Here is a 14,327-nt window from a genome sequence, read left to right as displayed (position 1 = left end):
CCCCCAGTTAACAATATTTTTTCACTCCAGAAGTAAGTTCAGGTGCCAGTACTGACCGAATTTGTTCCCATAAGGAATATTGTGAAGTAAATTAGTCCATTCCAGACCCCCAAACGCACTTACATAAATACACTTACATAATTGGTCGCATTCAGAGGTGATCGTTATGCGGGGTCCACTGTGTGTGTGTGTGTGTGTGTGATATATATATATATATATATATATATATATATATATATATATATATATATATATATATATATATATATATATATATATATATATATATATATATATATATATATATATATGCATGCAATAAGATCACAGTAAACAGGTAATTTCAGAATATGCAAAACAACCACTGTGAAAGAATAGAGAAGTTCCAAGCACTTTCGTGACTACTCACATTATCAAGGAACAATGAAAGTAAAGCATCAAAGGAAGGTATATTAAGGGGTAGCCCACACCTCACTATCAGATCCCACAACAACGAAACACCTGACGCGAGACAGCAGGCCCGCCGGCCGAACTAGACAGGTCCTTAATACAACCCACCAACAAACTATTCTACCCAAGAAATAAGTAATTTAAAAAATTATTATTTGTCCAATGTATTATTAAATTCTTCCTAAATTATATTAATTATAAATGGATCTTATTTATATAAACCAAAGGAAATATTCATATTATTGTCAAAACTGCTTTTTATGAAACAAGATTCAATTATATTCCTGTCGACCATGGACTTGCTTGATACTACTTTCTCAACTTTTTGAAAATCAATTGGATGGTTAAAATTTCTTACATGAATAAATAGAGCATTGGAATCTTGTCCAGTTCTAATGCTATATTTATGTTGTTTTAATCATAGTTCGAGATTTTTACCAGTTTGACCATAATAAACTTTATCGCAAATTTTACAAGGAATCTTATAGACACCTCCATCAGTATTTTGGGGGGAATTCTTTATCAGAAGTTTTTTTACTGTATCAAGATTTTTGAATACAACTTTAATATTAAAAGTCTTAAGAAGAGAAGGCATATCAACCAAGTTTTCATGGTAAGGGAGAACCAACATATTTTTAGCTGAATAAGGCTGGTTGTCCCTTTTTGGATTGTAAAAAGTATTTCTAGCAACTTTAAAAGATTTATCAATTACATTTCTTGGGTATTTCAATCATTACCCATTTCATAAATTTTGGATATTTCCTCATCTATGAACTCTGGACTACAAATTCGTAAAGCCCTCAAAAACATTGATGAGAAAACAGACAGTTTAACTCTATCTGGTTGGTCTGGTACCCGACTTTAGGTGCCTGTCCAGTGCCTTCTTGAAGACAGCCAGGGGTCTATTGGTAATCCCCCTTATGTATGCTGGGAGGCAATTGAACAGTCTTGGGCCCTGGACACTTATTGTGTTCTCTCTCAATGGTGCCCCTGCTTTTCATCGGGGAAATGTTGCATCTCCTGCCAAGTCTTTTGCTCTCAGAGGGAGTGACTCTTGTGTGCAGGTTTGGTGCCAATCCCTCTAGGGCCTTCCAAGTCTGTATTATCATGTATCTCTCTTGCCTGCATTCAAGGGAATACAGAACCCTACCTCCCTTCCACATTACTCTTGCAATCACTGCCCTCCACATAAGTAACATTTACTGCCTCCCTCCCTCCCACACACCAGTGACAATTATACTGTGCCTAGTTAATATATAGTAATAATAAAAAAGAATGGGTAAATAATAATTATATAAGAATACAATCAGTAAAATTCTAAATATTATTTCTTTATTGTATGCAGTTATACTTACAGAGATTATATGCAGAAATGCTGGGGTCAGGATGAAGAATGGCTGGAATTGTTGCAGCCAGAGGCTCTGTTGGTTCTCCACACTCAAATGCTGTGCATCCACGGATACTAAACCAATACTCTGTATTGGAAACCAATCCTCCCACCTAGCCAGGAAATAAAGTGTATACATATTAACTAAACATAACATGAATGAACAAATGTAATTTCAAAATTAAAAACAAATATCTGTCCCCTCATCACTATTTTTTTAAACAAAATCTCCAAGACACTGCAGTAGTTTTTCTTTTATTGCTTTAGTGTTTTGTTTTAATGGAACACCATCAAAAGTTATTTTTAACCCCTTAACAACGTAGATCTACGTTGTTACCGCTAGCACTCCAATGAAGATCAAATTTGGCACAATTGGCCTGAGATGCCTGGTCAGCATAGAATGGGTCTTAACCCTTTCAGGGTCCAGAGGCCAAATTTCAAAGTGTGCACCTGGGTCCAAGAATTTTCACAAAATAATTTTGTTATTTTTTTTCTCATGAAATGGTAGAGAATCTTTTTCTGAAGGTAATAAAGCAAAAAGTATGAAATTTGATGGAAGATTGATGAAATTATGCTTTCACGAATTTTGATGTCGGCAATATTTACGCATCAGCGATTTTGCCGACTTTGACTCCCATTTCAGGCCAATTACAGTATTCCAGTCAACCAAATTCTTAGCTATTTCACTAGTATTACTTCTATTCTATCAATTGAGCACAAGAAATCGCCAAGTCAACTGTTTCAACTACAAAATAAAGTGACTGGAAATTGGTAATTTGGCCAATTTAATGCAAAGTTCAAAATATTCCAATTTCAAAATAGGGTCCAGAATAAACAACGCAGGCATTCCTGGCACTAAACTAACATTTCCTCTGTCCATTAGTTATGTTTTCAGGCTTTACAAATGAATTCCATTTTTATTTTTTATTCACATAATGAATTTTTATTCAAACCAAAAAATAGATTTACTGTTATGCAATACTGTAATAATTGTATAAATAATATCACCACATTTGTGAATGTATATTAGACTCACCAGTTGTCATGTATTAGACTTGTGAGGTCATTTGTTTACTCTTGAACATCGGCAAAAATTTAACATTTCTGCTACTTTGAGCTCAGTTTCAAGCTATTTCCAGTAATAAAACCAATCAAAATCATCTATTTCTGTAGTATATCTTCCATTCTATCAAATGAGACCAAGAAATTGCAAATACAACTATAAAAAACATATGGAAAAACACTGCAAAGTCGCTGTTTTAATCGAAAATTACGGTTTCAGTTTTTTCTCTCTCATTATGCACTGTCTGCTGCAGGATTTGTTTTATGTGGTGCACACATACCACATAGATGTATTCTCTCATATCTAGGCCCAAATTTACTGCTCACAGCTTATCAGAGTGAGCTGAGCTCATGGCGTAGATCTATGGTTTGGACCCTGAATGTAAAGCCATAGATCTACGGCACGGACCCTGAAAGTGTTAACACTCGGTGTTCACAGTATTAAAAAATCTGGGACCACTTAGTATCTTGTGGGAGCACCAGTTCATTTGAGTGCCAGCTAGAGCAAACAGCGCAGCAAACACCAGGGATTCACTGATGTCATCATCGTATTAACACTCCCCTTTTAAGAGGAAAGTGATGTTGACCCTGAGTTTAGTGGCTCTGAGGTGGATGTGGCCACAAGTGGTCAAGGAAATATAAAAAAAAAAACCTGGATAATAACCCATGTGCAACATCCTTTTAATTCTGATACCACTGGTAGTGTCATCCTGCCAGAACGTCCTATAACCTATGCCCTAAGTAAAGGGGAACAATTCTGGAACGTGTAATATGTGTTCGGCAGGCTGGCTGGCCGGCTGGCTGGCCAGCTGGCTGACCAGCAGCTGACTGGCTGTCTTTATCTCCATCTGTCTGCCTGTATCTACAGTGGACCCTCAGTTATCATCTGTAATCTGTTCCAGAAGGTCGGACTAAGTCCTAAAAAGCCGAATACCAAAATAATACGTATTTCCCATAAGAATTAACATAAATACAATTAATCTGTTCCAGACACCCGAAAATATTAACAAAAAATACATTTTTTAAAGATTAACTATAGTTTTACACACACAAAACAATAAGAAAGAAATATAAAGCACTAATTTTACTAATAAATGAACATTACATACCTTTATTGAAGACTTGTTGGCATATGGAAGAAGCTAGGAGGGGAGAGGGAGGAGAATTTAATATTTGGAAGGGGAATCCCCCTCCATAAGGACTTCAGGTATCAAAGCCCTCTCTGGGGTTACTTCCTTTCTTTGTCTTTTACTGCCACTAAGACCAGCTTGAGAGTCACTGTACCCCTGTTGCACATAAAAACTGTCCAGAGAGGTCTGTTTCTGGCATCTCTAAGTTTTGCCTGAAGTGGGACAAGGCTTTGTCACTGAACATGTTGCAGATATGGCTTGTTTGAGTCTGATCAGGGTGATATTTCTCCACAAAATTTTGCAACTCACTCCAATTTGCACGCAAGTCCTTAATCACTGAAGAAGGCACATTCTTCCCTCTCCCTCCTCCTCCTCTGAAGCAATTTCCTCAGCTGTGGTCTGTTGCTGTTGCAGATGAAAGTTTTGCAGCTCTTCAGTGGTTAGCTCTTCCCTGTGGTCCTCCACCAACTCTTCCACATCCTGGCCACTCACATCCAACCCCATGAACTTTCCCCAAAGCTACAATACATTTCACAACAGGCAGAGGATCAGGAAGGTCAGGGTTAGTCTCAAACTCTTCAAAATCCTTCTCTTGGACACATTCTGGCCACAATTTTCTCCCAGCAGAGTTCAAAGTCCTGGAAATCATTCCCTGCCAAGCCTTACCTATAAGGCTTACGCAATGGAGGATACTGAAGTGATTCCTCCAGAACTCTCTTAGGGTCAAATCACTGTCTGAGGTCACTTCAAAGTACCTTTGAAACATTGCTTTCGTGTAGAGTTTTTTGAAGTTAGAAATGACCTGCTGGTCCATGGGCTGGATGAGAGGAGTGGTGTTAGGAGGCAAGAACTTCACTGTTATAAAACTTTGCTCCACAGACAACTGGTCTACCAAGTTTGGAGGATGAGCTGGAGCACTGTCCAGTACCAGGAAGCACTTGAGTGGCAATTTATTTTCCTGGAGGTATTTTTTCACACTCGGGCCAAACACTTCAGGGACCCAGTCAATGAAAATTTGCCTTGTGACCCATGCCATTTTATTAGCTTTCCACAACACACACAATTTACTCTAGACAACATTGTTTTTCTTGAACACTCTGGGATTTTCAGTGATACACCAGTAAAGGCTTCACTTTGAAATCTCTACTAGCATTACCACAGAACAAAAGAGAAAGCCTATCCTTCATAGGCTTGTGTCCTGGCAGTGCCTTTTCCTCCTGTGTGATGTAGGTCCTCTTTGGCATTTTCTTCCAAAAGAGGCCTGTTTCATCACAATTAAACACTTGTTGGGGAAGGACTCCTTCAGCCTCTACGTACTTCTTGAATTCATGCACAAATTCTTCAGCCGCACGTTTGTCTGAACTTGCAGCCTCGCCATGCCTTACAACACTGTGTATGCCACTATGCTTCTTAAATCTCTCAAACCAGCCTTTGCTGGCCTTAAATTCACTAACAGCAGCACTTGTTCCAGGCATTTTCTTTACGAGATCCGCATGCAACTGCCTTGCCTTTTCAAAAATGATCACCTCCACAACACTATCTCCCACTAATTGTTTATCATTGATACACACCAACAATAACTTCTCCACATCTTCAGTTATTGGTGATCTTTGTTTCGTTAGCAAATTTACTCCTTTTGCAACATTAGCTTCCTTGATTTCTACTTTCATTGCCAGGATGGAAGGGATTGGATTTCCCATACATCCTGGCAAGCTCCAGAACTCATACACCACTCTCGTAATTTGCTACAATTTCTTTCTTGAGTTCTATCATGTTTCTCACTTTCTTTACCAAAGGGCTGGCACTAGTAATTTTCTTTGGGCCCATGGTGGTTTATTTTGCAGTTGCACTCAATAAACAACCACAAAAAACAACGGATTATAACCAAATGTTTGGATGAATGCGCAGAGCCTTGCTCACTCACCCAGAGACACAGCCAGACTGACTCACAAACGCGGCATGGCAGGTGGGTGGACGTGTCCAATAAGGACAATTTCCGAGTTCCAAAATCCAGGATAGCATTTTAGCCAAAAAAGCAGCCGAAATCCAAATTGGCCAATATTCGAGGGTCCGCTGTATCACTGTCTCGGTCTGTCTCTTTATCCATCTCTTTCTCTGTCTATCTGTCTCTATCTCACAGGTACATATAACTACAATTATAGTGTAAATTACCTAGGATAACCCAAAAAATCCAGACAAAGTGCTATACTGTGCTTGTAGATATAATGCATAATAAGCATGACGGGCAAGTAATATGCATTTTCACTTGTTCAGGAATCAGACGTGACTACTCTGCATCATCTATAATACGTACCTGTTGGTTCATGAGTCACTCTCTCTGAGACAGAAAGAGACACAAGCAGAGACAGAAAGAGAGACAAGCAGACAGAGAGACAGAAAGACAGATAAGCAGAGACAGAGATAAAGAGAGATCTAGACAGACACACAGACAGACAGACAGAGACAGAATGACATGTTTATGTGTAACAGTGAAAACAAATAAAGCCAAGGCAGTGAACGATCATCAAATGTCACTCCACTGCTACACTGTCAGCAGTGGAGTGAAACTTGTCTTACACCATGCTTCAAGGAAAATTATTATTATTATTGTTATTATTATTATTATTATTATTATTATTATATACTCCCATGTGTCCAAAGCATTGCTGGGACCTATAAATACTATGTACAGTGGACCCTCGAGTTTCACGATCCTCGCACTTCATAAATTTCGCCTTTTGACAACTTTTTTTGTTAAAATATAGCCTCGCGCTTCGTAATTTGCCTTGACATTCGTCAGTCGTCCAGAATGCATACAAGTGGCCTGCCAGCATCCATGCCACACAAAGGCGCCCCACACACCATTCCCAGTCAGTGTGGCATTGTTTATTGTTGAGTGACCATCACCCCACGCGTTCATACGATATATTTCGTAACATTCCATTCTTTTTTGTGCTTGCAACTGTTAAATAAGCCACCATGGGCCCAAAGAAAGCTTCTAGTGCCAGCCTTTTGGTAAAGATTGTGAGAAACACGATTGAATTCAAAAAAGAAATTATTGCAAAATGTGAAAGTGGCATGCATGTAGCCCATCTTGCCAGGATGGAGGAGGAAGAGAAATGGAAGAGGGTGCCTTCTTCAAAGATTAAGGACATTTGTGCAAAGTAGAGTGAGGTGCAAACGTTTGTGAAGGAACATCACCCTGGAAAAGCTGTTGCAAGCCATGTCGGCAACATGTACAATGACAATGTCGTCCAATTTTGGGCAAATTTTAAAGATGCACAAGAAACAGAGCTCTCTGGAACAATTTTTTGAGCACCAGGGGTCCAGTGACTCTCAAGCTGGTCCTAGTGGCATTAAAAAACAAAGAAGGGAAGTAACCCCAGTGAAGGATTTGGTACCTAAAGTCTTTATGGAAGGGGATTTCCCTTCCAAACAATAGTGTAGCTTCTTCATCCTCTCCCCTCCATCTGTCTTCCATACACCAACAAGTCTTCAATAAAGGTAAGTGTGATGTAATTATTGTTTTATACTTGATGTCTCATTGTTTTATGTATGTAAATCTATATTTAATGTAAAAAACCTACTTTACGTTAATACTTTTGGGTGTCTGGAATGGATTAACTGGATTTACATTATTTCTTAAGGGGAATATGGTTTCACCATTCGTAAATTTTGCCTTTCGTCAGACTCTCTGAAACGGATTAATTACGAAATTCAAGGGTCCACTGTATATATTTCTAGACAATAACATGTGACTAAGATAGGTGAAAATGTTCACCTGTCACTGTGTTGGTGACTACTTGAGTACTACTTTAGTGCCTAATATTAGTGTTAGAACAAAGACTGGCTATGAAATCACAAGGACTACTACAAATTGTAATTATCAAACCATAAAAATTATATAAATTAAAAAACAATGAGAAAAAAGGTATATTGGCAACACTTCTGCCAGCGGCAGCACTTCATGTTGCTGTCAAGTACTTTGCAGCCTTGTATCTCCATAAGTACTGACTCTAAATTTTTTTTATTATTACATACATGTAAAGAAAAATGTTCTTTTTTATTTTTTTTTTTTTTTTTTTTTTTTTTTCAAAATATTTGGAGTGCTGGGTGAGAGAACACAGATCTATGTTTGGACAACTAACTCTTCCAGAGTCGGTCCCGTACATGTATGGCTTTAGAGCCAGTGTTGGTCCCGTATTTATAGGCCAAAATTCTAGTGCCTTAAAATCTGGTGGAAGAAAGCTGGTAGGCCTCATTATGAAAGAATGGGTCTGCATGGTCAGTGTGCACAGTATAAAAAAAAACCTGCAGAACGCAATGCATAATGAGAAAAAAAAAAACTCTGACCGTGTTTTTGGTTTAAAACGACGACTTTGCAGCATATTTTCATATGGTATTTATAGTTGTACAGAAGGGTCCCACTTATACGGCGGGTTAGGTTCCAGGCTATCGCCGGAAAGCAGAACGCCATTTTTTCCATTTATAAATGCATATAAATGCCAGACAACAAGTTTACACTAAATTACATTAACCCTTAAATGGTCCAAACGTATATATACGTTCTTACGCGTAGCGCCTCAAATGTATACATATGTTTTATTTTTCCTGCCTTCAAATTTAGCACGACTGGCCTGAGATGCCTTGTCAGCATAGAATGGCTCCTAACACTCAGTGTTTACCTGGAGTTTACCTGGAGAGAGTTCCGGGGGTCAATGCCCCCGCGGCCCGGTCTGTGACCAGGCCTCCTGGTGGATCAGAGCCTGATCAACCAGGCTGTTGCTGCTGGCTGCACGCAAACCAACGTACGAGCCACAGCCCGGCTGATCCGGAACTGACTTTAGGTGCTTGTCCAGTGCCAGCTTGAAGACTGCCAGGGGTCTGTTGGTAATCCCCCTTATGTGTGCTGGGAGGCAGTTGAACAGTCTCGGGCCCCTGACACTTATTGTATGGTCTCTTAACGTGCTAGTGACACCCCTGCTTTTCATTGGGGGGATGGTGCATCGTCTGCCAAGTCTTTTGCTTTTGTAGTGAGTGATTTTCGTGTGCAAGTTCGGTACTAGTCCCTCTAGGATTTTCCAGGTGTATATAATCATGTATCTCTCCCTCCTGCGTTCCAGGGAATACAGGTTTAGGAACCTCAAGCGCTCCCAATAATTGAGGTGTTTTATCTCCGTTATGCGCGCCGTGAAAGTTCTCTGTACACTTTCTAGGTCGGCAATTTCACCTGCCTTGAAAGGTGCTGTTAGTGTGCAGCAATATTCCAGCCTAGATAGAACAAGTGACCTGATCAAAAAAATCTGGGACCATTTAGTACATTGTGGGAGCACCAGTTCGCATGCACAAACACCAAGGATTCACTGATGTAATGTCATATTAACACTCCTCTTTTAAGAGGAAAGTGATGTTAACCCCAAGTTTAGGGTCTGTCGATCTCTGTCTATCTCTGTATCTCTATCTCTGTATCTGTCTATCTCTGTCTCTGTCTATCTGTCTCTGTCTATCTGTCTCTGTATCTCTTTCAATCTGTCTCTCTCTTTCTATCTGTCTGTCTATCTCTGTCTCACAGGTACACATAAATACAAGTATACATAGTGTAAATTACCTAGGATAACCCAAAAAATCCAGACGAAGTGCTATACTCTGCTTGATGTGAGTATAGGTGATGACGCAGTCTTGTGGTTCTCTCTGAGACAGAGAGCTAGACGGATAGACAAATATGCAGGGAGCTTGACAGACAGACATGTTTGTGTACCAGCGAAAACAAAGGGAGGGCGATGCTCATCAAATGTCGCCTCTAATCTTTTCTTATCACTGCACCCTCGAGTATGCTCATCAAACGTCAGTTCTTATCAGTTGTTATCTCATCTTATGTCACTGTAGGGGTGGACTTTATTTTTCATGCTTCAAGGGAACTTATTACCTATTATTATTACCTATTCTTTTTCTCCTCCTCCTCTTCCTCCTCCTCCTCCTCTTCCTCCTCCTCCTCCTCTTCCTCCTCCTCCTCTTCCTCTTCCTCCTCCTCCTCTTTCTCCTCCTCCTTCTCTTCCTCCTCCTCCTTCTCTTCCTCCTCCTCCTCTTTCTCCTCCTCCTCCTCCTTCTCCTTCTTCTTCTCCTTGTCTTTCTTCTCCTCCTCCTTCTCCTCCTCCTCTTCCTCCTCCTCCTCTTCCTCCTCCTCCTCTTCCTCCTCCTCTTCCTCTTCCTCCTCCTCTTCCTCCTCTTCTTCCTCCTCCTCCTCTTCCTCCTCCTCTTCCTCCTCCTCCTCTTCCTCCTCCTCCTCTTCCTCCTCCTCCTCCTCTTCCTCCTCCTCCTCTTCCTCCTCCTCCTCCTCTTCCTCCTCCTCCTCCTCTTCCTCCTCCTCCTCCTCTTCCTCCTCCTCCTCCTCTTCCTCCTCCTCCTCCTCCTCTTCCTCCTCTTCCTCCTCCTCCTCCTCTTCCTCCTCCTCTTCCTCCTTCTCCTCTTCCTCCTCCTCCTCTTCCTCCTCCTCCTCTTCCTCCTCCTCCTCCTCTTCCTCCTCCTCCTCTTCCTCCTCCTCCTCCTCTTCCTCCTCCTCCTCCTCTTCCTCCTCCTCCTCCTCTTCCTCCTCCTCCTCCTCTTCCTCCTCCTCCTCTTCCTCCTCCTCCTCCTCTTCCTCCTCCTCTTCCTCCTCCTCCTCTTCCTCCTCCTCTTCCTCCTCCTCTTCCTCCTCCTCCTCCTCCTCTTCCTCCTCCTCCTCTTCCTCCTCCTCCTCTTCCTCCTCCTCTTCCTCCTCCCCCTCTTCCTCCTCCTCCTCCTACTCATTGTCATTATATACTTCCACATATACAAAACATTGCTAGGACGTATAAATACTTTGTATACATTCCAAGACAATAGTAAATGGCCAAGGCAGGTGTAAACATCCACCTGTCAGTGTGTTTGTGACAATTTGAGTACAATTTCAATACCTAATACTAGTGTCAGAACAAAGATTGGTTATAAAATGACAAGAACTACTACAAATTGTAATTATCAGGACATAAAAAATTATATAAAATATGAAAAATAGAAGAAAAGGTATATCAGCAACACTCCTGCAAGCGGCAGGACTTGATGTTGCTGTCACGTGAGCATCCAGTGCCAACTTCTTGGCCTCATATCTCGGTAGGCACTGACCCTAATTTTTTTATTCTAAAACACATCAAAAAATATGTTCTTTTTTCTATAAAAAAAAAACTACTTTTTTTTTTCAAAATATTCGGGGCGCTGCGGGAGTGAATGTACATATACGTTTGGACCGTTTAAGGGTTAAGTTAGTAATAGAACTAGGCATTAAAAACACAAATATAAAATAAATACACAGTACTGTACATTCATTACTTATCTTAAAGTATTTGTAATCTTAATGTAGGGCGAGAGGTGAGTAGTACTTACTTGTAGAATGTCAGGTGTAGGTAGCATTGGCTCCCCGTCTCATACTTAATATACGATATTTAAAACATCCCAGAGAGTTAAAATGCACATACGGTACACTCACTATTTACTTTAAAATATGTGTAGTCTTAATATAGGAAGAGAGGTGAGTAGTATTTATTTGTATGAAGTCAGTGTAGGTAGCCAGTAGGTGTAGTCCACATGGGCTACACCTATCGGCTACCTACACTCTGGCCCAGAGCCATATTATTAGCATCGACATACCTTGTTCACTGAATTTAATTGTTTCTAACAACTACCTTTAGATGCCATCATAAACGAAGGGAGAAATAATGAATAATTCATGCTGAAAATTGTAAACAAAAGTGGAGTGGGGGGAGTGGCTGGGCCAAACGCAGATTCATACACATTTTCTCTGGTGCCTGACCAGAGAAAACATGTTATCCCTCCGCCCGGCTACCACACAGGTCCACAATTACACCTACCATCTGACTTACGACCTGCTCAACTTATGACCACTCGACTTACGGCCATGTTTTTTATGCCAAATTTCTGAGAAATAAACAACTACACCTACCATCCGACTTACGACCAAGCTTGGTTCCGACCAACCGGTCGTAAGTCGAAATGGACGTAAGTCGAACCTTTGAAAATTGACGACGTATTGAGTAGGGCATAATGTCAAAACTTTCCTATATAAACTACCTACATAATACTGTAATGTAATGTACAATCATTATTTCATTCTTTTTACCATAATTTACTTCTATTGTTGGATTTTAATTATTTATGTACTGTATATAATGTAGTGATATGTATTGTAAATTTTACATCGCATACAGTATCATATGTTACTATTATCTTTATGTATTGTTGACACAGTGGAATGGGAGAATACCACTGGTAGTGTCATCCTGGCAGAATGTTGTGTAACCTATACCCTAAGTAAAGAGAAACAACTGTGGAACGTGTGTAATACGTATCCGGCTGGCTGGCTGGGTGGCCGGGTCTGTGGCTGGCTGGCTGGATGGGTGGGTGGGTGGCCGGGTGGGTGGATGGGTGGGTGGGTATCTGGATGATGGGTGGGCGGCTGGATGATGGGTGGGTGGCTGGATGATGGGTGGGTGGCTGGATGGGTGGGTGACTGGATGATGGGTGGGTGGCTGGATGATGGGTGGGTGGCTGGATGGGTGGATGGATGGGTGGGTGGGTAGTTGGCTGACTGGCTGACCGAATGTGGCTGTCTCTTTGTATCTCTCTCTCTGTATCTCTCTCTGTATCTCTCTCTCTCTCTCTCTCTCTCTCTCTCTCTCTCTCTCTCTCTCTCTCTGGTACACGTAAGTCAAGTTATCATACATATTATAAATTACCTAGGATAACCCAAAAAATCCAGACGAAGTGCTATACAGTGAGTGGATCTGTGTTCCAGTGCCCTAAATTAATAATAATAATAATAATAATAATAATAATAATAATAATAATCATTATTATTACAATAATACATATGTACTAATATTAATATTATTATTATTATTAAGCTATAATATAATAATTGTGTCCACTCATTACTTACCTTAAAATATCTGTAGTTTTAATGTAGAGTGAGAGGTGAGTAAACACGATTAAATGAATAAATGAGAGGAGAATGAGAATGTAGAATGCTCACGAGTTATGTAAACAAACGTTGTTGTTGTTGCTGTTACCAGCCCCGACACGAACAGTTCCCGTTCACTGTCAAGCCGACCAGAAAAACATCTCACATTTGTTAATTTAAATGTTATGTAGCATGTTTATTATATAATTTTGAAAAGAAATCATAGATGGATTAAGCAAAATGTCTATATTAACGTTTTGTACACATTTAATGCGCCTCAGTGATTATTATTGTTATTATCATTAATATGGCGTCTTCAAGACCAAGTACACTCTTAATGAGTGGCTCTGAGACAGACAAGCAGACAAAGACAGACACACAGGTAGACAGACACACAGGTAGACACAGACAGACACAGGTAGACATAAAGCCAGACACAGGTAGACAGAAAGACACACAGGTAGACAGAAAGACACAGGTAGACAGAAAGACAGACACACAGGTAGACAGAAAGACACACAGGTAGACATAAAGACTCACAGGTAGACAGAAAGACACACAGGTAGACATAAAGACTCACAGGTAGACAGAAAGACACACAGGTAGACAGACACACAGACAGAAAGACAGACACACTAGTAGACAGACAGACACACAGAGATACAGACAGATACAGACAGGTTTATGTGCAACAGTGAAAACAAATAGAGAGTTCGAGAGTAAGAGCCTTTCTTGCCACAATCTCCAGTGTAAGATTCAGACTTCATCTTAGGGGCCATGGTGAAATTTACTGTCCAGTTAGTACAGTTAATACAGTATGATGCTGCTGATAGGACAGGGTTACTCAAACTGATGCTGCCTGCATGACACATTGCCGCCGTGAGTATTGTCAAATATTGTACAGCAGTGTGCATCAGCCGGCCCAGCCCAGCTGCCAGATTCACGGTCGTAAGTCGAGTGGACGTATGTCGAGCAGGTCGTAAGTCGGATGGTAGGTGTATTTGTGTTGTACACAGTGTTTATCCTAAACCTTACAGTATAAAATACAGTACTAACAACATAAAAAGTAAAGTAAAACATGAAATACCAAAATAAAACAATAAAATAAAGTCATTACAAAAATGTTTTGTTGATATTCAGTAGTAAAGTTCGACTTACGACCATTTCGACTTGCGACCGGTTTCTCGGAACTGAACTTGGTCGTAAGTCGGATGGTAGGTGTACTATTATCAGAGCACATATAAAATATGCAATAAATGCCAGGCAACAAGTTTACACTAACTTATATTAAGTTAGCAATAGAAAT

General features: G+C 40.3%; 1 protein-coding gene across 2 annotated transcripts in view; it reads right to left on the bottom strand.

Moving 5' to 3' along the window:
- Window positions 1-1,767: 1,767 nt before the first annotated feature.
- Window positions 1,768-14,327, bottom strand: part of LOC128698710 (protogenin) — an 865,689-nt gene continuing 853,129 nt past the window's right edge. For both annotated transcript variants that reach the window (XM_070097691.1, XM_070097692.1), the window contains one exon: window positions 1,768-1,950. In XM_070097691.1, the coding sequence (XP_069953792.1) occupies window positions 1,783-1,950 (168 nt within the window). In that variant the 3' untranslated portion in view covers window positions 1,768-1,782. The remainder of the gene's footprint in view (window positions 1,951-14,327) is intronic.

This window comes from Cherax quadricarinatus, chromosome 59 (assembly GCF_038502225.1).
Source record: "Cherax quadricarinatus isolate ZL_2023a chromosome 59, ASM3850222v1, whole genome shotgun sequence".
Taxonomy (NCBI): Eukaryota; Metazoa; Arthropoda; class Malacostraca; order Decapoda; family Parastacidae; genus Cherax; species Cherax quadricarinatus.
This window is presented reverse-complemented; position numbering and strand designations above follow the sequence as displayed.